Genomic DNA, 26,953 nt, shown 5'->3' on the forward strand with positions numbered 1-26,953 from the left:
CGGGGATTCGAACCCGCGACCCTCAGATTGCGAGTCGAGCTCCCTAACCACCTGGCCATGCCGGGCCCAACAATAGTGAAAGTACAATTTTCGTAGCCTAAAAGGCCATAAATCAATCAATATAAGATTAAAATTTTAACCTGGAACGTTTATTTCTAAGACTAGTAAAAAACATAATCCTAGAAAGTCATCACAACATTTGGAAAATTTAACTTATTTAGATAAATAAGGCCCTGCTGTACAAAAAATATGTTATGATGATTACTGTGCATATTAAAATACATTTTAGTTTCTCACGCATGTGATGTAGATAAGTATACCATAATAATAATATTTTCATTTCAACAAGGTGAACATTTTTAGTTTGACTTATGTTCTATTTCTGATCACAAAATACATTTCCAAGATTTTTAGAGTTGGGCTTGTTTCCAGAAGTTTTATTATTATACGTTTCAAGGTAATAACATATTTTTGTCCGTGCAGAAAACATTTAACTGTGATTTATGTTTACCTCCAAAAGTCAGTTTATATTTTTTCACCATTATCATATCGTTTTGCTATATTCAGATAACTCTCTCGACATCTTCAACTAAGCCTAACAACTCAAGTTCCTGTCGCAGGTAATTTAACAATTCCATTATTGGCTATGTTTGTGTAGAGGAGTTCCCCGCACTTAAAAACTTTAGGCGTGTTATATCATATGAAAATATAGATTATAAAGTCTACTAAGTCTATTAAAAACTTCCTTACCAGGTGGTTCAGAAGTAAGTATGAGGACTTATAGCGCTTCAATTCGATGTTCAATCCCTGAGTGTTATATAAAACAAATAGTCGAATGTGAAGATCTGTGCTTAACAATAAATGAAATAACTCTACAATCTATTTATAAATCAATTGGGGGCGGGGGTGTATTAATTAAGATTATTTAGCAAGACAGCTTTATGGATTAAATTGCAAATCTAATAAAACTTTAGTACATGTTACTTCGATAAATTTATATGAGACTTATTAGTTTGGTTTGAATTTCGCGCAAAGCTACACCAAGGCTATCTGCGCTAGCCGTCCCTAATTTAGCAGTGTAAGACTAGAGGGAAGGCAGCTAGTTATCACCATCCACCGCCAACTCTTGGGCTACTCTTTTACCAACGAATAGTGGGATTGACCGTCACATTATAATGCCCCCACGGCTAAAAGGGGCGAGCATGTTTGGTGTGACGGGGATTCGAACCCGCGAAATAAATAATCTAAGAGTGGAAAATCTTGAGATAAAAAAAATAACGACAATGCATTTGAAGACATTTAGATATCAGGTCGTTCCTTTTACACTTCAGTTGTAATTGTGGCTCAAAAACTGGAATAGGGTCATGAAAAAGTAAAAGGTCCGAGGAAGGTCATCCGTATTATTTAAAGCCAAACGATCCGTTTGTGAACAATATATATGTCTAAGTGAAATCCCGAAATATTCTTTTTCACCAGGATATTACAACAAGATTGCCTTCCCCTTTATGCACAACATCCTATATTATAAGATAGATTGTTCTATACTTGGAAGCAATGGAACCAATAAATTAAACACCTCTTAGAGCCTTCCGTCGCTGCTTTAATTGTATATTGTTGTTTTTAGACGCGGCATAGCGACTCGTAGAATGGCTCCGAGTTTTTCAAGTAAAAACCTTTTAGCTCATACCTCCATCATTTCTTGACCGAGTTGAGATCTAATAACAGTTTTGGGTGTATTTTTGACCACGCCCAATGTCTCATAGACTAATTTACTCTAATTCTACATGAAAGAATTTCAATTTGAGGGTATGCTGGTAGAAATCCTGATGAGTAATAATATCGAATCGGTCATACGCGCGTCCCACGCTTGGTATTGCTAGCGCACAAAATTATAGCTAATAAAAAATAATTTACTTTAATCCTGCCTAAAATAATTTAAAGTACCGCGGCTATTGAGGATTCCCTTCTTGTTTTATTTAGATTTGTCTTTTTAATATACTTAGCATTGCTTCAAAGTTGGACTATACAAATTAAACATTGTTGTGGTAACTTGTCTATAAGTTCATTCCTTGTTTTCCACACAAACAAATACTATATGAATTAAATTTTAAAAAACGATATACTTCTACAAGTGTGTTACAGTTTCAGGAAGAGGAAAACGTCAGAGGAATAGTAAGATCTGCTGCTAAAGATTTATCTCAATATATCTTTAGATTGAATTACTTACTTCTAGTTTAAAATAGCATATTCTTTACACGAAGTATTTGTGAAAATATGTTCAGATGAAAAACGAAGTAATGGATGTTAGAAGTTTTAAACTACATTTTTACAACGTTATAAGCTACGCTACATCATTAACAAATGCTACAGTGTTGATTTTTTTTAGAAATGTACAATCACACAATTTTAATTTTGAGATATGTATATATATATTATACAGTAGCATAATTCTATACAAATTGAAGCGGGAATATAGTAATGAGTCTGCGTCATACTTTGTTCCCCATACAAGTTTTATAGCGTGCTATGATTAGTTCCAAGCAATCTGCCGATCAGGGTTTCAATCAGGAAACTCCACCCTCAACCAAGATGATACGCCATAGACACCCTGTGAAAATGTCATGTTCATCCTAGCCAATCAGAATTTTTAGTTTATTTTATTTTTTACTAGGAAAACGTAAATAACCATTTCAAAACTGCGCATGGGGTAGCCTAAGACTTTATATCAACCTATTAGAGTCATACAATATATGGTGAGCTACGCACCAATAAATGAACAAAGTCCTAATCGTTAAGACTTTTTTTACAGACATGTATGTTTGTAAGAACACTATTGCACGAGGACCTGTCGTATTCAATGCTATTTCAACCGTTTTCAAGCCAGTGACTCAGATCTTTTCCCACTAATACAGTCATGTTTATGACACAATAGCTGGAGTACCTGTCCGTTGGACAGGTGAAATAAAAACTGGTTTGTAACAAAGGATAGGAAATTGTGCTTCTATTTTTTTCTTAAATAATTAGCATTTAAAGTGCAATAAAAATACGTAAAGGTACCAATACTGAAAAGAAAGACATACTATTTTCAAGAATTATATCAATATGAAATTAGATAGGGGATACAACCCTCTCATGACCTTCCTCGTGTCATCCTTTATCACTATGTCAATTTTGGTGCTGATTGATCAAGAAATGTGGAAAATTATAAGTAACGGATACACACACTCATATATTGACGTATATTTATATAGATGGGGGTCCAATCCCCCCTCATAACCTTCCTCATGTCATCCTGTATCACTGTGTCAAGTTTGGTACTGATTGACCAAGAAATGTGAAAACATATAAGAAACACACACACACACATATTGACGATTTTTATATAGATTATGTTTTTCTCAGTTTTCTCGCAAATTTCTATAGTCATCAAATTTCTGAAAGGCGCTAAACGTCTATGTCTAGTACTAATTTTGCTATTTTTCTATATGTTTGCAATGTGTCGTTTTCGAACTTTTTACACTTGTTCATAACAAAAATATTTCATATGAATAAGAACAAATAGCTGGCGAGAAAACTCAAAATGGAGACGATATCATAATCTCTGGAACTTATACGGATTAAATGTTTTTCAAAGACACATTTACAACGAATGACAAAGAGATAAAATCCTATTATAAGTTTAGAGAAGTTTGTTTGTTTATCCTCTAACTTATGGTTTTGCACTTCGACCTGTCAAATATGGTTTATTCAAAGATGAATAATTCGAGATGTATCAAGTTATTTTTCTTTTGAAATGCACAGATTTCATAGCTCCAGTAATTACTAAATATAAATCAATCAGGGGGGATGGCCACTAGGTGTACTGGTGGGATTTCTCCAGTTTTCTATTTCATTGCATGAGATACGTGTGTAGTCTATGTAATTTCAATCACTACTGGCATATTTTGGACATAAACAGAAACGCTATTTATATTCATAACTGATAAAAACGTTAATTCTATAATTGCATTTTGTTTTCGAATCCTATCAATCATTTGACGAATTTATTTTTTACACATTATTTGTACATACTTTCGAGACAAACACATTTATGTTAAGTGAAATGTGTTTAAGTTACATTGATTAAGCATAAACTGTTATGTAATAATCAAGCCCAGCGGACATGAATAATTTTATTCTTATGTATTCTCAATCTTTATATTTCTACCAGTTGTGTAGGAAGGAGTTGCAAAGTAAGGTTGCTTGTGCAAACTAAGGTTGCTTGTGCAAACTAATGTTGCTTGTGCAAACTAAGGTTGCTTGGCTTGACATGCAGTTTAGACAATGAGAGATCGAAAGGATAAGGAGCTGCCAAAAGTAGGTATATTTCACACAAACCTTTTGTAGAATAATAAATAAGTTACTGTGAAGGTCGTGGGGGGGGTATTGAAAAGTCGATTTGTTTCTTCTATATTTTACATAAGCAAAAAATAATAATGATAATAAAAACCATCATAATTTTAAATTTTAAAATGAATTCTGCTACAAAAAGTAATGAAACAAGAATTAAAATCACAATTACAAATTGATAAAATTTAATCCCTACTTTGGCAGCTTTATACACTTATCTGTAGGCCAAAGTAAGGATTAAAGTTTATAAATTTGTGATTGTGGTTTTAATTCTTGTAAAAGTTATAGCTATCACAGATATGGCTACACTGAAAGTTTATCCAAAACAAAATAAATTCTGCAATAAAAAATACACAAACATGTTAATTAATACTAGTTGGATAGATTTTAAAACGATTTTCAATCCCTAGTTAGGTTGGCATTGTGATCCGTATAGCTAATATAAAGCAGTTTAAATTTACCAACTCAAGTTGGGATTGAAAATCGTTTTTAAAATCTATCCAGCTAGTATCACTTTACTTTTTGTGTACTTTTTTATTGCAGCATTTATTTTCTTTTGGTTACTTCTTAAGCAATTCTACAAATAAACAACGATCCCTCCTTTTCGTTAAAAGTTTATTTTGTTTTTCCTGTTTATTATTTTAAAAGACACGAAGGTTTATTGAAAGTGATGTTTTAGACGTATATGTTTCATTCAAAAAGGCTGCTTTTCTACTGGTAAAATCTTATATGCGCTTAGTAAAGGTTGTGTCTTAGCCTAAGCAAATATTAGCCCATTACTATGCATTATATACAGAGAATTTAGTTACACAGAAACTATAATTGGTCACTGTATTCTCAAACAATTATCCATGATAATCTTCAACCACAGCTTAACATTTTACATCTAGACTGCGATCAAATAGTCAATAGCTACAGTAGATCATCATGAACCGTATCAGTCGGCTGCTGGCTATGTTTATTATTATTATTACAACGTATAAAGTAATCCTTTGCCCATAGTTGAGCATAAAAATGCAAACAAACGAGATATATAAAAAATTGTGAATTTAAAAGCCTGAAAATAGGGATCGTTTGTTTGTAGTTAAGCACAAAGCTACACAATGGGTTATCTGTGCTCTTCCCACCACGGGTATCGAAACCGGTTTCTAATGTTGTAAGTCCGTAGACATTCCGCTGTGCCACGGGGGGGGGGGGCCAATGAGGATAGTAAAACAAGTAAGCAAACAAGACTGGAGATACTATAGTCTAGTGTAAACATTATTTATTCAGACTACAAATCCCTATTTTGACTTCACCAAATGTAATTCTAAGTAATAGCATGGAGCCAAAATAGGGGTTTGTAGTTCGAGTAAATAATAGCTACAGTATCTCCAGCCTTGTTTGCTTACTTATTATACGATCCCTATTTACAGGTTTTTAAATTTCCAATTTTTTATTTATCTTGTAATTATTAGGGGTACCGAAAAGCAATGTCGTTTTTGTTAACTTAAAATCAAACGTTTCTAATTATGTGTTTCTGTTTCTTTTCAGATGAATTTGATTTAGCAGGCAAAATAATCCTTCCTGTTCATCAATTTTCTGTCAACAAAAATAGTTTTCCTTTAATCAGACTGACTGACCACATTCCTAACGAGAATCACATTCAACATTGCATGCTCTATGAGTTTTATAAAGATAACAAAGCAACGAAGGCAACCAAAAACATTTTTGAGGTTTATAAAGATGCTTTGAGTGTCCACAAATGTCAGCGGTGGTTCCGAAAATTTAGTTCAGGTGATTTTGATATCTCAAATTGTCATCGTTCAAGGAAATCAGTACAGTTGGACAATGACCTCCGTCAAACAATACAACAGTTCTCAGAAAAACTTACTTCTTCTTGGTCTAGTGTTCAAAAATCTCTTAAACAGATCAGGAGAGTCAATAGACAAATAGTTTGGGTTCTACACAAACTGTCAGATGACAACAAAGCCCAGTTCATAACAATTTGCGATTCTTTGATAACCAGAAATGAGAAGGAACAATTTCTTCGTCGGATTGTTACAGAAGATGATAAATGGGTTCTTTATGTCAACACCAAGCGCAAAAATCAGTGTCTTAGCTCTGGCCCGAGCCCAATTACGACAGCCAAAGCAGGTCTACACCCACAGAAAGTCTTATTGTCCGTTTGATGGGACAGAGTCGGCAGAATTCACTTTGAGTTATTGAAATCGAATCAGACTATAATTACAGACCTTTATTATCAACAATTGGACCTTTTGCACCAGGCTATTATTGAAAAATGCCATCACTGATCAACAGAAAAGGGGTCGTTCTGCAGCATGACAATGCGAGATCACATTCTGAAAGAATGACTCACAGTAAAATCAGATATTTGAATTGAGAAGTCCTACCTCATCCTTCATACACTCCCGACATTGCCCCTCCAGATTACCATTTATTCAGATTTATTCAGCAATTCCTCAGCGATAAAAACCTTCAGAAATATTGATGGCATTAAAATTGCTCTCGCAGAATTCTTTGTCTCAAAAGGAAGCTTCCTTCCATCAACGGGAATTGAAAGATGATACACTGTCATTAATAATAATGGAAAACAAGGTAACTGACTGAAAAATAAATACTTACTTAAAAGAGATCTTTTACTGTATAAAGAGAAAAAAAGAACGACATTACCTTCCGGTACCCCTAATATTTGCTTCACGCATTATCACAGATTCCCTGACCAATCCTCTTGAAAAGCGTGGCACGAGTATTCAGTATAAAAACCTTTATGTAATCCTCCCTAATAACATCTAGTGCGTGATCAATAAAACGGCTCTTAACATCTGAGATAAACTGCTACGAAATATTATACTTATAGCTATAAAGTGGGGTAGCGGGATGTTACAGCATAACAAACTTATGTTTATGAGAATAAAAATTAACAAAACTAAATAAATTATAATAAAATATTACAATAAATAGCAAAAAATATTAAACTATAAGTAGAATAACTAAGATAAATCTAGTAAAAATAAGAACAACTTACTAAACATACTATGAGCTTTTTCTAACACAACCACTACTCCGACTTTAACACATATAGCGAATTTACAAACCGTATTCGAAAATAATACATAACTTTAAGCTCTAAATTGTTTGTTTGTTTTAGCGCAAAGCTACACAATAGACTATCTGGGTTCTATCCACCAAGGGGAGTCAAACATTGGATTTTAGCGTTGTAACCTCGGTAAACCAACTGCTAACCCACTAGAGAACAAACTGTAATAATTATCCAAAATATATAACCAATAGTAAAATACTTGAAATATCACAATAATAATAAGTAATAACAATAATAAATGGGAAAATTAAAATAATTTAACAGAAACTATTGTAGTTTAAAAGTTGCAGTTTAAAGGCCGAAAACTGAAGAAATGCGATAAAAATCACGCAATCTATATTTGTTTTTTGCATTTTTCTCTTAAATTGTTCATTTCATTTTGCAAATCATAAGTGTGTAAAAAGTACATTTGAGTTTTATTTTGTCTTTAATCGGCCAGCCCAATTGGTGAATTTTAGCATTGACTTGTGGGCAACAAGAGATAAAGGAATGTGAAAAAAAAAACATCTACAGTTCATGGATGTTTGTCACAAGTTTTAGGCCTATTAGAAACTATGGTGACAAAATTAATGACATAATACTATAGTTTAGAAGAAAGAAGTTAATTTTGAAAGGTCTAAATATTCCATAAAATTTTTATTAAAATCCGCCGCAAGAAGATTGTTGAACATACAGCAAAATTGAATAAATTTGGTGTTCAAAACGAGAAGTTTCGTTTGTGAAAATACGTAATGTTTTTTTTTTTTTTTTGGATGTTTGTATTTGGAGAATATCCAAGTTCACAATCAAAAGTGTCTCTTTTATTAAGAACTTGAACGTTTTATTAATGATTCTTACGTCCAAATCCTGGTAATGCGCTGTGTTTGTAGGTAAAAAGAGTTTTTCCAGAGAGATTTCAAGTAAGCAAATATGTTTGGCAATATCTAGAAAACGTTTATAATTCGGTAAATGAATAAGATCCATATATCTGGCAGAGTGACTGATATGAAAAACTTTATTATAGTTTGTTTATAATTAAGCACAAAGTTACACAATGGGCTATCTGTGCTCTGCACACTAAGGGTATCGAAACCCGGATTCTAGTGTTGTATGTCAGCAGACATACCGCTGTGCCACTGGGGGGCTTTATTATAGTACTTACTAAAATTTGTTTTGTGTGAAAATTAAAGTTTGAATAAATATAAATATTCAACTCATGGACTGAACGAGGTCCCCTCCCCCACATAGAGATTCCTTTTATTTGCTGAAAAAAATTGTGTCTGTTTTAGCACAAAGGGTTATCTACGCTCTGTCCATGAGAAATGAACTCGCATTTTAACACCGTAAACTTACCCTAAACTTACCGCTGAAAAACATGTTGGCCGAATGTGTTGTCAAGTAAGAATATGTCTTACTAAAATTTATTTACTTTGAAAAAAGAAAAGACAATTTTTATGAGCGACATTTTTATTGAAATATCTGTGTTTACTGATGCAAAGCACTAATTTACCTTAATTCTTAAAGGATCTTCAAATTAGTGATAAAAGTTTGTTTGTTTGAAGTTAAGCACAAAGCTACACAATGGGTTATCTATGTTTTGCCCCCTACGGGTATCGGAACCAGGTTTCTAGCGTTGTAAGTCCGCAGACATGCCGCTATGCCACTAGGGGGGGGGGGGTGATAAAACTCTTCAATTTTATCAATAAGAAAACTGGTGTAAAGATTATTACCATCAGAAGCTTCTATTGTTTTTACACCAAAGTCTTTATCTTCTGCTTTACTATCAATGGAATAACTGATGTTGATGATAATGAACTGATTAATACTGGTTCTTACTATGACAGTGTTAGAGTACTTGTATAAATGTTTTGCAATGTATTTCAGACCTTTAACAACTTAATAATTCTCTAGTCTTTGTTTTTAAGCTGCGTCATAGCATCTCAGAGTATGGCTCTGAGTTTGTTTTTGTTTTTTTCAAGTACAAACCTTTTAGCTCATAGCTCCGTCATCTCTTGACCGTTTGGAGATCTAATTACAGTTTTTGACTCAGGAGGTCAAACCCTTTCGATTGATGTATTTTTGACCACGCCCAATGTCTCATAGATTAATTTACTCTAATCCTGCCTAATATAATTTCAAGTGCCACAGCTATTGAGGATTCCCTCTTGTTTTTTGTTGTTTGTTACCATCGGTAACCTTTATTTATTTGTGTTTTATGTAGTTTGTAAATCGAAAATAATTTAATTATTATATTATAAAAATTTTCAGAATGAGTACCAAAGTCTGATAAAATATTAACGTGTTTCTATATTACACTTAACAGTTTTAACGTTTTTTATACACCTTGTTACCTGAAGGTTCTAGTTAATTTCGGTAGCGTATATTGGTTTATAGAAGACATATTAATATTAATACCAGAAATAAACGAGCTTATCGGTTTATGTTTTAGTGAATGCTCCTATAGAAGTTATAAAGCAAAATGTTGAGTGTCTAATTAAATAGAAACATTTTGGTGTTCTAAGGTCGTTTATTTCTAGTATTAATCCGAAGTTCTAGTGTCTGTAAATTGATCCCTTATGCTTTTCAATAAAGTTATAACACACGTTTTGCTTACAAATATAAACAGAGTTGTTGAAAACTTTATCAGTGTGAATGATGACGTATTGTTTGTTTGTTTGTTTGAATTTCGCGCAAAGCTACACGAGAGCTATCTGCGCTAGACATCCCTAATTTAGTAGTGAAAGACTAGAGGGAAGGCAGCTAGTCATCACCATCCACCGCCATCTCTTGGGCTACTTTTTTACCAACGAATAGTGGGATTGACCGTCACATTATAACGCCCCCACGGCTAAAAGGGCGAGCATGTTTGGTGGGACGGGGATTCGAACCCGCGAGTCGAGCGCCCTAATCAACTGGCCATGATGACGTATATACTGCGCAAAGAATATAAATATTCGGTTTCGTTTTTTATTCCTGCCTTGTTAATTTTTGTAAATAGAGAATTTTTAAATTATATGTTACAGCGTTTATGGCTTATGTCGTCAGATTTGTTTACCAGTTCTTTAAAGAGGTTTGCGTTTAAGTTCATTTTGTTACACTATTATTTGTGTAAAACTTTATTGAGTGACTTACTAAATTACTTATTTTATGTGATTTCTGTTAACTTTAAGTATATTTCCAAAATGTTTGACTTTTGCTCCTTCATACCCCCATCTTTTCATTAGGTACGATACCAAGGTTACGTGTAAGTGCTTGGTCGATAGAAGAATAACATAAAGCGATAATTATTGTGTAAATCCTCGTTATTTGTATTATCTAACACGTTGTTACGCTGAAACATTATGCTGCCAGCTGCCCTCTTTCGAGAATAATTAATAAAAATATAATTAAAGTTTACTTTGACATATAGGACAACAATGTTTTCTGTGTGACTTGGGGCTCAGCTGTTAAAATTTTGAAGCATTTCAGAATTTAGTTTGTAACTATTTACTTGAGCCAAGAAAATATGCAAAAAGGCTTTGATGAAAACCGGGAGACATACAATGTTGAGTTTATTTGTTACCATGAAGTGCAAATAGCATGCATGCTACAACATTATCGAATCTTTATAGTTATGTTGTTACATAATATCATACAAGAAATAATAGTAATTTAAATTGTTACGAAATGATATACAGTAACTCATCTATATTTTAGAACAATAATATAATAACATTTTCAGGACTGACTGATAAAGCACTAATGGACTTAACTAATGTTTAGAAGATTAGGGAGTATGTCCCTGTCTTTGGCGATAATGTAGTGCCAAATTAGGGAATATGTCCCTGTCTTTGGTGATAATATAGTGTCTCACATATCCAGACCAATGCCGACACCAAATAGCCACCAAAGAGGAATAAGATGACTCCTGCAAGATCTTTCAATTTAAGTGGTTTCACGTCGCCATCTTCTGGATTCAGACAGTACTTGTAATTCAAGACCATTTCTTCAATCCACTTTTCCAAAAGACCGTTCCCTACTACTAACGATATTCTGTTAAGAAAGTAAAAAAGAAAAATCACATGTGTGTTGAAAACCGTAAAACTTTCGAAAAACTTGTGGAGTTTCAATAACTTTCATGCACATTGTTTGTGATTACTTTCATCCACGATATTCTGTTAAGAAAGTAAAACAGAACCACACGTGTGTTGAAAACCTTAAAGCTTTCCAAAAACTGGGTGACTGATGTGAAAACTTTATTATTCAATGTTCTGGCATTTTTCCGTTATGCCCCCGCAATTTTAATAACTTATAAAAATAAATATATATAAGTGTATAAATAAATAAATAAATATATATATATACATATAAATACAAATATATAAATATGCATTTTATTCAATAGTAAATGTTCATAATAAATTTCTAAAAATATATTAATAAGCATTGTATTCATATAATAAAAACGTACTATTTGCGGCGGTTTAACGGAATAGCACCAATATTTTAGACACAGGAACACTCATGGAGAGACGGGAAAATATGTGAGTATTGGAACAGGTACTGAGATTAAATGGCTAATTAACACTTAACTTTTCAACAAAGCAATCAACTAAGCTAAAGGCTATTAGACGAACACAAGACAAACACTTCGCTTGTGTACTTGGTTTTAAGATGCAAATATTTATGTCAGCTGTGGCCCTACTATATTTTAATCTTCTGATCCTAATTGTTTTTTAAATAACTGTTCCCTTTTCACGTGAGTACGATGACATTGGTAGTCTCCATTATTGGCTTTTTTAAAGTTAATCAAGGGACATAACTTCTTGTTAAAGTTAAACAAGTCTTTCCATTCTTGCGTGAAGAATTAATCTCAAAGAGTACATCCTCCCGATGGCTGCTGACCGTTAAGTCAACGAAAAAGTTGCAAGAAAACATTTGTATTGGTGCTATACAAGCTGTTGTATTTTGTACTGTGAAACAGGTTGTAAACTTTAGTACTTTTAGTAAGGTTGTGGGCGATCGAATATCAATCATTCTCATGGTTATTAGCTTATACAATCACCTTCTTTCTTATTACTATTTTATTATTTTAATTTCAGTTGCTAATCTGCTGCCATATTGAAGTCCTGAGAAAAACTGTTTGCGGTGGCCGAGGCTGGAATACCATCTAGAGTTTTATTGCTAGAAATAATGGTATGTTATCCATTCATCCGAAATCTCACTCGTTTGCCTTTAATCAATTACTTGAATGGATTCAAGAAGGCCATACGGGTTTTGCTTACTTTTATATTAATTTTGACGGAGGGTATTTTCATTTAGGTGAATGTAGAAGGAAAAGAAGCCTTCTACATTCACCTAAATGAAAATACCCCCCGTCAAAATTAAGAAGATCTCGTGCCTACTAGTTGATGTCCCATTATTTCAGCTTCATTCCATTTTATTGTATGGTCTTCTCTGCTATGATGAGTTGTTTCAAATAGACCCGATTTACAAAGTATTATATGGTCTTCTTCTCTGCTATGATGGGTTATTGTAAATATATTAGTTTCAAAAAGTATTATGTGTCTACTTTGCTCCCGAATATTGAAGTGTTTTGTTTTGCTTTTTCTCCAGTATTGGAGTCTACATTCACGAGAGACGTTGTAGCTGGTGTTTTGGTTCACCAATAGGTCTGTGATTGTGTTGTGTTTTATGAATGTTGTTTTAACTTGATGTTGTTTGCATATCCTCTGTATGTTTAGACAGAGACCTCTAACATGGGTAATATGGTTGTGTTTTCACCTGCTTATTCTTGGTGTTTATCTTTATTTTTTCTTTATACAATGTTCCAGGTAGCTGTAGTTAAGGAAGGTTGTAGTGATGTGTTTTTATTCCATCTTATCACCTTTCTTGGTATTACAGCTCTTGTTCATTCTTAATCCTAGGCAGTTTATCAAGTCTGCAGTAGTTTGAATTATAGTGGTATTTACCCGTTACTGTGGGTTTCCTGTAACCTCCTGTTGTATATGAGTTATGTCTAGATAACCATCTCTTCTATTTTTATCATGAAGTTTATCGATATTCGTTGTATGTTCAATTGGTTCACGAATCCTGAAATATAATTATGTTGTATGTGTGGTCATATTACAAATGTATCATAAAACAGCTGAGCCAGATCCTACAAATTTATCATAAAACATCTGAGCCAAATCCTTGGTCTTAAAGTGGCTGTTGTCTTCAAAATGTTCTTGTTGGGGGTAATTTATATTGATAAAAATTATCAGCCGAACAGCATGATAAAATTAATTAGAAATTAGTGCCTAGTAATAAAAGAATAATAACTTATTAAAAACTAAGCTTGGGTAACCGTATAAGCTACTAAACATGATAAACGAGGTTATACACTTCTTATATTAAACTGGCTTTTAATGTATAGAAAGCTGTGACAACGGTTATTTCATGAGGTATACTTAAAGACCAACATTCTAGTCTTTTGCTGTTAATAATAGGTAGGCAAACCTGTTTTTATTCGTTTAAGTCAACGAAATGTTCGTGATCGATTAAATGTCCTTTCAACTTTTCTGTCTTGTATATTCTTTACCAAGTCATCTTTATCCATGGAACTACTCTCAGTAACGCTAGAAGCCGGGTTTCAATACCAGTGGTGGGCAGAGCACAGATAGCCCATTGTGTAGCTTTATGCTTAATTATAAACAAACAAATAAATACTCTTAGCACACACGTAAAGAAATAACCAGTCTTCTTCTTTTAAAAATGGTTATAAAAGTGGCGAATTTTCCAACAGTGGCTGCGCTAGGCATAATTGGATGTGGTCTGTCTTCTTCGGAAGAAGATGTTCTGCCGAAACATGTAGTATGATCCACCATAAAAAAAAACCTTTCCTTATGCTTATAAATCGTTGTTTGCCTTCTATTGTTATATTTGCATAACTTGCTCCTTAATCAAGCATGTTGTTGTTAATGGTTGTTTCCAGACACTTACTTCCGACGTCTTCTACTTTCTGACAAATTGAAGATACTATTGGTTATTCATTAATGAGACCAGTGAAGAATAAATGAAGGAAACCTTTAAAACTACCGTCTTTTATATCACTTATGCATCTCGCAAAGTATTGTTTGTTTTTGAATTTCGCGCAAAACTACACGAGGGCTATCTGCGCTAACCGTCCATAATTTAGCAGTGTAAGACTAGAGGGAAGGCAGCTAGTCATCACCACCCACCGACAACTCTTGGGCTACTCTTTTGCCAACGAATAGTGGGATTGACCGTCACATTATAACGCCCCCACGGCTGAAAGGGCAAGCATGTTTGGTGGGACGGGGATTCGAACCAGCGACCTGCAGACTGCGAGTCGAGCGCCCAAACCACCTGGCCATGCCGGGGCCCTAACCAACTGGCCATGCTGGGCACTCGCAAAACTCGCAAAGTAACAAGTCAGATTTTGTCTCCACAAATATGAGCGATACTTTTTTATTTTTTATCCTGCGTGTGATCTGCAACTATCGCTTAAGGTTTTACTTTGTTGGTAGTTATTCTTTTTTGTTTGTCCTATCCATCAACTCTCTCGTGGAGCAGTTTTCAATGAAACGATCGAAAATCCATTCACTCAATAACGAATGTTCGTTTGAAAATTGCAGCAGCAAGACCCTTCTCAGTCAGGTATTCATGGAGGTTTTGGTGCACTAATTGGTTACTAAATACAATACACACACATGCAGTGTGCATGGTTTGGGAAAGATGTGGAGACAGTGGTTTTAATGTGTGGTTAGAAATGACTTTTCAACAAGAATGTTATAATGTGTGGCGTTAGTTTATTTTTGGTTTATGGAAATATTGCAATTAGTTCTTTTATAGAGTGGGTGAGAAGTCCAAAAACATGCCTGCTTAGGGCCCCAATGGGCTATCGCCTCCCCTGTTTCTCAATTATTATATGGGTTTGTTCAGTTTTTTCGAAGCATGCGTAATCATTATCATTAAATAATACTCAAAATAATTACAGTTTGTTGAATTTCTCCACAAGTGTTCTATTCAGCTTTTTTGAAAATGCGACTGCGTAAGCTTGGTTAAAAATTATCTCATCAACAATATAGGCCTTGCAACTGTTTTTCGTAGAGGCTCTTTGTGATAAACTAGAACGAATGGCATCTAAGTTCGTCATAACAGCGTGGCTTCCTCTCTCAACTGAGTCCAAGACCGAATCTGAGAGCAGTTGGGAATGGGTCAGAAGACCATGGCCTTGTTCAATCCTTATCAACAATCTCCTAGTCAAAGTACCCTCGCTGCTTCTCTACAAAATAAAACACAAAACAGTATAATTTGTACGGTTGCTATTCAATGAAAAATGTGTAGCTAAGTTAAACATTTTATATATAGTATGCCTGTCCTTAGATAGAAGGAATAAGGTGGGCACTACACACTGACCTACTAGCTACGACAGCCACTAAAACAATAGTTCTGTCCAAATAGAAAGTCAAATAGTTCTTGCATGTTTCTCGCATGATGTAATTTCTTCACGTTATTAAAGCAAAATGTTCATGTAATTTCAACTTTATGTTTATTCTTAAACTATTACGAGTATTGAACTGAATGGTGTTGCTATGTTCAAGAAACTTTAACTTTATGTTTATTCCTAAACTATTAAGAGTACTGAACTGAACGATGTAACAAAATGTTCATGTAATTTCAACTTTATGTTTATTCTTAAACTATTACGAGTATTGAACTGAATGATGCAATTAAAACCATGCTGGAGTTATTCAGTTTTTATGCATTAGCGGGAGCGACGAACGATAGTTTTAAATAAATACGCTTAGATATGACTTTTATTGGTTCTAGTGTTTTTCACGATGTTAATTTCTTTACTCACACTTGCAAGGCAAAAACGTATTGTACGAATTCTGTACCGCGTGGCACCTTTGGTAATTCGAAGCACAATATTAAATGTTTATTGTACGAGTGCGCGAAATAGTACACATTTTAAAATGCAATGCCCATTGCGTGTGTTTTTCGTTAATTTGAAATTTTCAGCACTACTTTATTGCGCTTAGGCTTTTCTACGTATACTTTCCTAATTTTGAATTACCTTCTTCTAAACAACAATAACTTAGTAAAACAAATATATATATAAACATGAAACTCGTATAGTTTTGTGGCTTTTTCTTTAAAAAAAATATTCCCAAAACAAAACGTAGAGGCTTTTTTTGGCAGTTTAAGTATACGTTGTTAACAGAAAACTTGTTAGAATTTTACTCGTGGATGTAAGCCTGCTTTAACATGTGGTTTATATAGGTTCAGAATTAATTTGCAATTACGTCAGAAACTATTATGTTTGTATAACTTGGGTCTTCATTGTATAAAATACACTTACTTTTTCGTGAATTATAAGCTACATAATAAACTACTAAGATATTATTGATCTTAGAAATAATAATGACATGAACAAAGTATATGGTGCTTACAATAAATGTAGACAAGATGTATAAATGTATAAATACTGTGATAGATATTTTACAGAATTTCAACCAACAAGGTATAGAGATACAGAAATATTATATATATGAGCAACAACTTCCAAGCCTAAAAACTCTTTAAAGCAATAGATACAGTCATGATATTCGTCATTCTGTTCGTAAAAGCAGCTAAGTAGTCATCAGATAATTTCAGAAACTGAAATCAGGTGTATGATAGCTTAAAACCTTACATGTAGCATTTCATCGGAAATTCGTTGCATAGCAAAATATATTTTCAGAAATAACGGTATTTTTCCCTAATTTTCTTAAGATTCCGTCTTAGATACTTAATATCTTAATACGGGTAAACGTTTTTTAAATGGAATATTTTCTTTAAGTCTACCATATAAATTAATTTTAAATCAACGGAATTAAACACTATGCTTTCGATGCGAAGTTTTGAAATATATACCAAGCGCTTTTTTTGTTTTTGTTTTTATCAAGATTTGAGAAAGGCCTGTAAATTGAGTTTCAGGTTTGTATTCCAGTGGTTTGTTGCAACGTTTTTACATTTTGTGTTTTAAATCACCAGGAACTCGAAGTGTCCAACCAACAGGAAGCCAGCCCAGGTTTTATTCAGCCTTTTGTATTTCGTAAACCATTAACAACAATAGTTTCCATTCAATACTAGATCTTAGCTGGCTGGGGACAACAATGGTTTCCAATCTATACTAGATCTTAGCTGGCTGGGGACAACAATGGTTTCCAATCAATACTAGATCTTAGCTGGCTGGGAACAACAATGGTTTCCAATCAATACTAGATCTTAGCTGGCTGGGGACAACAATGGTTTCCAATCTAAAACGTGTACAAAATGGGAGAGAATAAAAAAGCAACTCTTGTAGCTGTGGTCATCATGCCTTATTACAAAATACCTGTAGAACGTCATGAAAAGATCCTCCGTCCAGAATCAGTGGCTGTAGATCAGGGGTCTCTACCAACTCTTCCAGGTTGTCAATTAAAAGATTGGAGCTCTTAAATAACAACAAAGCCCTCAGCTGCCCTCCAAAAGCTGAAAACACCACCATAACTACCAGCCACCAGGCACCGAATAAAAACCTGTTCCACATCTTTCGTGGAGTTGACTCTGGCCCTGAATACAACAACAAAATAAGCATGAACTAGCTTTATAGTCAAATGAACATGTATGTTAAATGGCCAGACATGCACTGTCCACTAGACACGAAGCGGATCGATTTATAAAATGGTCTCATGGATAACTTTAATTTTGTTAACTCTATAATATAGTACGTCTTAGCAGTATTTCCATATTCACGGTTATGAATATCTCGATTTATCTGATCAGAATATTTCTAAATATTATATTACTGATCTATAGCTTCAAAAACTCAGTCGTTAAGTCTTCGGTAATACTAATTAACTTTAATTTAGTTTATTTAGTATTAATGGACAGAACATTACTTGTTGCTTTCATGTTAAATCACATTCAGTGTGCTTTTTTTTTTGCAGATAAACAACTTGACTAGTTTTTTTTAATTAAGCACAAAGCTACACAATGGGCTATCTGTGCTATGCTCACCAAGGGTATCGAAACCCGGTTTCTAGCGTTGTACGTCCGCAGACATACCGCTGTGGCACTGGAGGACAACCTGAATAAGGAGACAACAATGTGCCAGTGCAGTATTATTTACTTGTTGACCGTAATAAGAAAGTTCTATCCAGACAAAAGTTTTACGTATTTAGAGCTAACCAATTAGAACGCTGGCGATGAGATATGAATAGTAATAATAAAATTGAAGATAACTGTCATACGCAAGAAAATATATGAGCATACTCGCCCTTTCAGCCGTGGGAGCATTATTATGTGACGGTTAATCCCACTATTCTTTGGTAAAAGAGTGGCCCAAGAGATGGTGATGGGTGGTGATGACTAGCTGCCTTCCCTCTAGCCTTACACTGCTAAATTAGGGACGGCTAACGCAGATAGCCCTCGTGTAGCTTTGCGCGAAATTCCAAACAAACAAACTGAAATACAATGGTTTTGAAAAGTTGTTGTAAAATCGTATTTTCATACCTTGTTGAAGAAGACACGTTACAAAATTCCATATAGAGTTTGCTAGTTGGGTGTAAAACGATTTTGATTGTTTCGTGAAGACATTCAAGATGGCGTCAATAATAGCTACTATTAGCAGGGCAATAAAAAGCGCCATCCATACCTGGCGAAATTCAAAATAAAAAATAGTTTGATTAGAGTCAATGATTTACATTTTTATATATCTATATACATCACACGATTTTGAAATACAGTCCTATGCAGCTTTTCATGCTGATGATGTCACAAAATAATACGTTAAGTTCTTTTCCTTCTACATTCCATGTTATAAAAACTTTAAATACTACTATTACTACTATAAAGACTTATAACTTGTTAGTAACACTAAAACGTTTGCTGGACAGCATTAAAAAGCATCATTTACTCTGTTTTCTATTTGTTCATTTGATATATCTTAAGATCGCTTAATTTTACAAGTAAGTTAAACATAGTCATTCTACAGATTTTAATATGCAACAACACATTTTCTATTTCAGATACACGGTATACATAACAAAAATTGTTTTATAATATTTACGTTTGTTTATTTTGTAAAAGAATGTACTTTGTATTAATGCAGCTGAGTTTTGTATAAATATATGTCTAAAGCATTTGACAAAACCGCCTTTAATTACAAAGTGGCACGAACTATTAACAGCCTTTAACTATTTAAAACATACCTGCCAGTCTAGGGCTAAAAAATATTGAAAAACTGGATGCCTTTCTTCAAATCTGTTTGTAAGGATAACAACCGAATCCATCAGCAAGGGATAGCTGAAGGTAATGATTTCATTCCGCTCGTATGTAACGGTAAAAGGACCGAGTGCTAGGTCAACTTCCTGAAAAGAACTTTTAATGAACTGATAAAACAAAAATATTCAACCTCAAAAACCTAAATACCTTACGTTGAACTTTGAGCATTTTTCAAACATTTTAATTAATATTTAAGGGTTTCAAAATGAAAAGTTTGGTTTTAAATATTTAGACGATTGAAAAATCTTCTAAAGCATATTACTGAAATTATTGTTATTATGATTTAGTTTGAAAGACAGCCTTTTCAGTTACGTTTTTTTGGTATAATATTTAGGTTGTTCTGTTATACACTAAGAACCTATAATGCGCTTTGGATACTAATAACGACATTACTCGCCATTTCAGCTGTGATGACGTTATAATCTAACGGTCAATCCCACTTTTCATTGGTAAAAGAGTAGCCCGAGAGTTAGCAGTGGGTGGTGTTGACCAACTGCCTTCCCTCTAGTCTATCACTTCTAAACTTGGGACAGCTGGCGCAAGTAGCCCTCGAGTAGGTTTGCGCAAAATTCAAAAAAAAATAGTGTGTATTTGGTTTTAAGAATTGACCACAATTAACAGTGAAAGTTCTGGTAAGTGATATATTTTGCTTTTTTCACGCTTTGTTCATTTCTTTAACTGGCAAAAAGTCAAACTTGCGAAACATGATCTATTTTAATTCAGTTTTTCTGTTCAGTAAAACCGTTTTAACTACGTTTCTTTAAAATCTTGAGTTTAGAGTTCTTAATGTTTTGTTTAGTTTTCTACTTCGGAACTGTAATACTTGAAGTTCATAGCAACTTTGTTTTCAAATCTAACTCCATTAAGATATCTACTTACGCACCCTTTGGATAACGGTATTATTATTATCATTTCACAAATATAAGACATTTGAGCATTTGTGTTCACACATCCACTAAATAATGAGCACTTGTGTTCACACATCCACTAAACAAGTGCAGTGTACAAATGATTCACGAACCACAAGAAACAAATGCACTGTACAACTGATTCACGAACCACAAAATACAAGTGCACTGTACAAATGATTCACGAACCATAAAATACAAGTACACTGTTCAACTGATTGCACTTATTTTATGTTTTCTGTGATAATGTGTGTAACGTTTAATAGGTTCCCCACCTAGTTGCCATTAAACCTTGTGTTATAACTCCTATATTTATATCATTGTATGTTTCCATAAATTAGTTCCTTTACTGTACAACTTCCAACTTGATTCTTTCCAAAATTGAAAAAAGCTTAACCTTAAAATGACCGATTTTAGGCTCCATGTAATTAGTGGATTAAATTATAATATTGAAGACATATTTGTTTAAATGTTTTTGTGTGACTCATGCTATTACGGACCCTGTAATTAACAAAATTATGGGTTCAGTAGCAATTTGGTACGTAAATAGTTTAGGAAAAAATTGACTCCATTCTAGGGACAATATAATTTAATACATAATCTTACCTCACGTTGAAGCATCCCTACCATACCATTCCATGTTCCATTTTCCGAACGTATTCCCCACTTATGATCAGAAGGAATATAGATCGCATATCTGTACAAAATAGTAGAATAAATTATACCTTTCCTGTGCATTCTCTTAAGCTTCTGCTTTAATGACATTACTATTGAATGAAGCCGATAAACATAATAATATCATATTCATTGAATATCTATTACCAATGTATATGAAGGGCTCTAGAAGGTTACATTTAACTTTGACATTGTTGCATCATTAATTTTTGCACTGTTAAATGTAATATATAACTGTAAAAACTTACATGAGTAAGGAAAATGTAAAACCACTGTAAACTTCGTCACAAATATTGATCCGTTTGATGATTAAAAGCACATTTGACAAAGTCACAAAGATGAAAAAATTGTCTGCTAAGTCATTCGGTCATAAACGTCATAATCTTTTTCTCATTAATTCCTTTTAATTAGTCCTCCCCCCCCCCCCCCACGGGGCAGCGGTAAGTTTACGGACTTACAAGACTAAAATCTGGGGTTCGATTTCCCGCTGTGGACTGAGCGCAGATAGGCAAATGTGTAGCTCTTCGTTACAACAAAAAAGGCGATTCCTTTTGATTAATTGGTTTAACTTTGAAGAAATGCTAACGACTCAATGCCACACTTCTTAATAATAAAAACGTTTCCAAAAGTTTGCAAGTTTTAGTGAACTTGACATGATTCTTAATATATATGAAACACACTGGCATGTTTATTATCACCCATATAAACTGAGCTCAAAAATTTGGAAATCTGAAATGTGACACATTTTGTTGTTGTTGTCAGTTTACTTGGTTATTTTGGTTTTTAAAGTATGTTACCATTCTAAACATATAGAACTGCTTCAATAATAGATTAAAAGTTACTTGGATTTCAATTATTTTCGTTATTAACACATCCTTGTGGATTGTTTGTTCGTAGTTAAGCACAAAGATACACAATGAGCTATGTGAACTGTACCCACCACGGATATCGAAACCCGATTTTTAGCATTATAAACCACTGGGGGTCATCCTTGTAGATAAACTTCAGCTGAGAGCCAAATAAACCCTGTAAGATACTTTTGTTTTGGGAGTTTTTTTTGGCTCAAACTTCACATAAAGCTACACAAGTGTTATCTGTGCCTAACTTAAAACTAATGGACGTGGAGTAGATAGACAATAACAACCACCGCCAAATCTTGTGTTTACTCTTGTCTGTTTATTTGTTTGTTTTTAATTACGCACAAAGCTACACAAGGGCTATCTGTGCTCTGCCTACCACGGGTATCGATACCCGGTTTCTAGTACTCTTGTCAAATCGAATAGAGGGATTTATAGCGCACCCGTGGCCCCAAAAATGCACCTTTTTTGGTGGAATAATTCGCGAACCATAAACCTTAGGTTCACAGTTTGAGCAGAAAAGCATTAGGTTACACCCACCACTAGCCTTGTAAAACCTAATCTTTGAAATTTGAAATTTAAAGTAATGAAGATTTTGAATAATTTGAAAAAGGACCCGCAGAAGTAATTTGTTGGGATCTATTGTACTTTGTTGAAAACATTTCAGTGAACAAGTAGGAATTTTGTGTTATAATAATGCTTAGTGCCTTTATATATATATATATATATATATAGTTCGCAAATATTGTGTGATTATCTTAAGTAGAATTATTAGTTTTGTCGACTTTTGTCTAATTATTAGTTTTTGTTTGTTTGTTGAAATTCCCGCATAGCTACTCGTCCCTAATTTTTATTTTTAAGTAATAGACTAGAGGGAAGTCAGCTAGTCAACATCACCCACCCGACAACACTTGGGCTACACTTTAACAACGAATATGGTATTGACACCTACATTATAACACCTCCCGCGGCTGAAAGGGCGAGCATATTCAGTTTGTTTGTTTGTTATTTGGAGGAAAGCCACATTAGACTATCGGCTGTGTTCACCGCGAGGAATCGAACCCCGAATTTTAGCTTTGTAAGCTCGTAAACTTACCGCTGTCCCACCGGGGAACAGCGTGTTCGGTGACAGGAGTCAAACTCGCGAGGCCAGTGCCCCTAAACACCAGACCAAGTCAGGTTGATAATTATTAACATAACTAATTATGATTATATAACTAGTTATGATTAGAAAATGTAAAAACATTGCCATTGATAAACATATAATGTAATATTTTTATCATTTGTCTTTTATAGAAACTATCCTGTGTAAAATATTTCCCTAATTACATTTCCCTGAACCACGTTAGTTTTAGTCTGAATAGCATGTTAACCGCATTGAACGAAAAATATAATGTCTATAATTTAATGTATTATAACCAGTACACTCTCTGAGGCCAATAATTACTTAAAACTATGACAGTGCGATTAGACGAACCGAAAGGGTACGTATGTAGACAGCATATCCAGCAGGTTAGCCATTGGTCCACACAGTTGTACGGTGTCCTCAGTTTCACTGACTCGAACATATGGCAAGTACTGTGAAGTAGATTAAAACTTAATTAGCTAAAGTGAAACTGCACATATATATAACTAACAAAAATAGTACTCAAAAAGTATTCATGATGTTAGAAAAACATGTAGGTTCAAGAAATTAATTAAATTTTATAGGGTACCGTATTTTTGTGTTCAAAAAGTAAGTATTCATTTGTTTTTGAGAATAAGCCTCTCGAAATATGGCGGGTTCTTGTTGAATTTTACACCAGCAGCCTGGTTTACTCGTCAAATGAGAACTTCTAACAGAAAGTGTATTGAACTTACAAACAAAACAGAAGTACATCTTAAACATTGTTATGCTATATTTTCAAAGTCTTTAGTCTATGATCCTTCAACAAACCAGTTTTGTTACTTCAATACATCTTATATAAGGTTTTATTGCTTGTTTCTTAGCTTTGTTTTAAAGAAAAGCTATACAGTGAGCTCGCTGTGCTCTCCGGCAGGGATCGACCCTCGATATCTAGCGTTAGAAGCTTTCAAGTTTATCGCTGAACCACGCGGGACTAAATTTGTATTAACTGCAAATAAAATGTAAAACAACAGCAGAAGAGACTAAATATATTCAACAAGTTATTTAAATGATCACAACTCAAAAATAGTAAACCAACTATCGGATATTTTTAAGATAGCTTATATCACGTTCGGTTGGTTATAACCAAAACACATAAACGGATTCTTAGATATTTTTAACATAACTTATAAATTGTTCTGTTAATTGCAGCTAAAACGCGTAAAACTAAATAATGAATACTTTAACATATAATATGTTCTACTAGTTATAAATAAAAGATATGAAAATTCAAACTAAAGCGTATAGAAACATAAGTGTCATAATTGTACCATATTTTACAAATTGTTCTTTACATTATGACTAAATCATATAAACTTGTGTGGGTTGTGTGACACAGGTTAAAATTTATCTATTGACTTTAACCTAAAACAAAACCCACTGAGTGTACGACTTTATTGATAAAATTATCCAGAATAGCCTAAACTCCTCTAGCTCCCAATATTTTTCACCCCACGGGCCAGGAAAATATTACAGACCATTAGGAGTATAAGATATAGAGTTTAATGATATGCATATTTATTTAGAAAGAATTTTGCATATTTTAGTTGTCATTGTTATACTTCTCTCTCACTCTTATTCACTGGATGTTACTGCAGATTGGCAAAAACATATCTAATGACCAGCAGTTGGGATCCACTAATCGAGATTAGTAAGCTACCTATTAGTAGTTAACATTTCACATTTCAGATCGATTCCACTAGATACCTATTAGTAGTTAACATTTCAGATTTCAGATCGATTCCACTAAATACCTATTAGTAGTTAACATTTTCGAATTTCAGATCGATTCCACTAAATATCTATTAGTAGTTAACATTTTCAGATTTCAGATTCAGAGTTTCAAACAAAGATTCACAAGGGCTATCAGTGAGACTAGAGTGACAGCAGCTACCTAGTCAACAACACCCACCGGCAACTCTAATCTGACCGAATAGTGAGATATGACTATCACTCTTATAGCGCATTCATGGCCCGGAAGTGAGGAGCGCGTTTTTGAGACAACAAGACATATACCGTTAATTCTTGGATTCACAATCTCACCACAATAATCACTAGGCTACGTCCTCTCCAAAAGTGTTAAAGATATTGATAAAGTAATAATATTTATCTCAACTGTTCACAAAGAAGACGAAGGTAAGAAAAGCTAAGGTAAGTGAACAAGATGACTATAAACTAAAATAAAGTTTTTATTTGTTCTTAAGCACAAAACTACACGAGACTATCTGTGCTATTCCCAACACATGTATCGAACCCGATATTTAGCGTTATAAGCCCTCAGACTTACAGCTGAACCACCGTAAGACCTAAAACAATGATTGTTTGTTTGTTTGTTTATTTTGAATTTCGCGCAAAGCTACACGAGGGCTATCTTCGCTAGCCGTCCCTAATTTAGCAGTGTAAGACTAGAGGGAAGGCAGCTAGTTATCACCACCCACCGCCAGCTCTTGGGCTATTCTTTTACCAACAAATAGTGGGATTGACCGTCACATTATAACGCCCCCACGGCTGAAAGGGCGAGCATGTTTGGTGGGAGGAGGATTCGAACCGCGACCCTCAGATTGCGAGTCGAGCGCCCTAACCACCTGGCCATGCTGGGCCGTTCTAAAACGAGGAATCTTTACTATTATTATTCATGGACTCCAAATGCATGTATGCCTTTCTAGAACATTAATAACTAAATAAGCTGTATTGTATTCGTAGTCCATGAAGTGTTTTTATAAGGATTAATTCGCTAGGTATTCAGTATAGTTAACAAATACTTGTGTGTAATTATGTATGATTCATTACAGTAAGTTAGATTGTTAGAGTTAAATTTGATCTAAAACTACATATAAAAGTGTACACACTTGATTACTGGCTTGCAATTTTTTTGTTTTATTTCTGCAACGCTCATGAACTATAAACGCACTATATGACAAACCTACCTGATCGGCAGCAATTCTTAGACTTCCTATCCCTGTGTTCCGAGACCAACGCCCGTTCGGAGCAGTTACGCAATTATAAAAGTAGGATTGCATCTTCTCAATGATCAAAGTGTTTTTATTTTTAAAGTTCAGTTTACACAGCTTTCACTTTGTCGTTCAAGACACTGTCATTAAATCGCCTTATACTTCATTTTATGTGAGTTCTACCTTAAGAAATCGTATTTTTAAAATTGATTACTTCATATTTACCAATACCGTTTGTCTTTGTTGGGTAGCTTCCTCCCACTCTTCAACGCGTCTCAACTTCAAGCTCCGTCCTGATTCGTTAATGCGATTTTAGTTTCTAGTTGTAAAGGAATCAATATTTCATTTGCTGGCTCTTTTCACCAAGTGTGTTTGAAATTATTTTGTAGAACTCCAGGGGTGTCAACTTATTGTTGCACAAAAGCACAATAATTTTTGTACCTGTATTATTCTCTCTTTTATATAATATATAAAACGTTTATTGCTGCAGGCCTGTCAAAATATAGCTACTAATGTGGCGCAATTATAGAGTCTGAACATATATTAGCTTGTTCATTGTATACTTATGTATGTTGTTTTGGAATGTTTTTATCATTTTATAAACAGAGTGCGGCCCATTGATAAGCTTG

The 26,953-nt window shown here is 33.9% G+C and overlaps 1 protein-coding gene across 1 annotated transcript in view; it reads right to left on the bottom strand.

Annotated features, from left to right (window-relative positions):
- LOC106478589 (probable glutamate receptor) overlaps positions 1-26,393 on the bottom strand; it is a 55,285-nt gene extending 28,892 nt beyond the window's left edge. Inside the window, exons 1-8 of the mRNA XM_022382202.1 lie at positions 26,301-26,393; positions 23,686-23,786; positions 21,283-21,373; positions 19,696-19,854; positions 18,998-19,139; positions 17,838-18,055; positions 15,451-15,740; positions 11,335-11,503 (exon numbers count right to left, since the gene is read on the bottom strand). Coding sequence (XP_022237910.1) covers positions 11,335-11,503; positions 15,451-15,740; positions 17,838-18,055; positions 18,998-19,139; positions 19,696-19,854; positions 21,283-21,373; positions 23,686-23,786; positions 26,301-26,393 — 1,263 coding nt within the window. The remainder of the gene's footprint in view (positions 1-11,334; positions 11,504-15,450; positions 15,741-17,837; positions 18,056-18,997; positions 19,140-19,695; positions 19,855-21,282; positions 21,374-23,685; positions 23,787-26,300) is intronic.
- Positions 26,394-26,953: the final 560 nt, after the last annotated feature.

This window comes from Limulus polyphemus, unplaced genomic scaffold, assembly GCF_000517525.1.
Source record: "Limulus polyphemus unplaced genomic scaffold, Limulus_polyphemus-2.1.2 Scaffold229, whole genome shotgun sequence".
Lineage (NCBI taxonomy): Eukaryota > Metazoa > Arthropoda > Merostomata > Xiphosura > Limulidae > Limulus > Limulus polyphemus.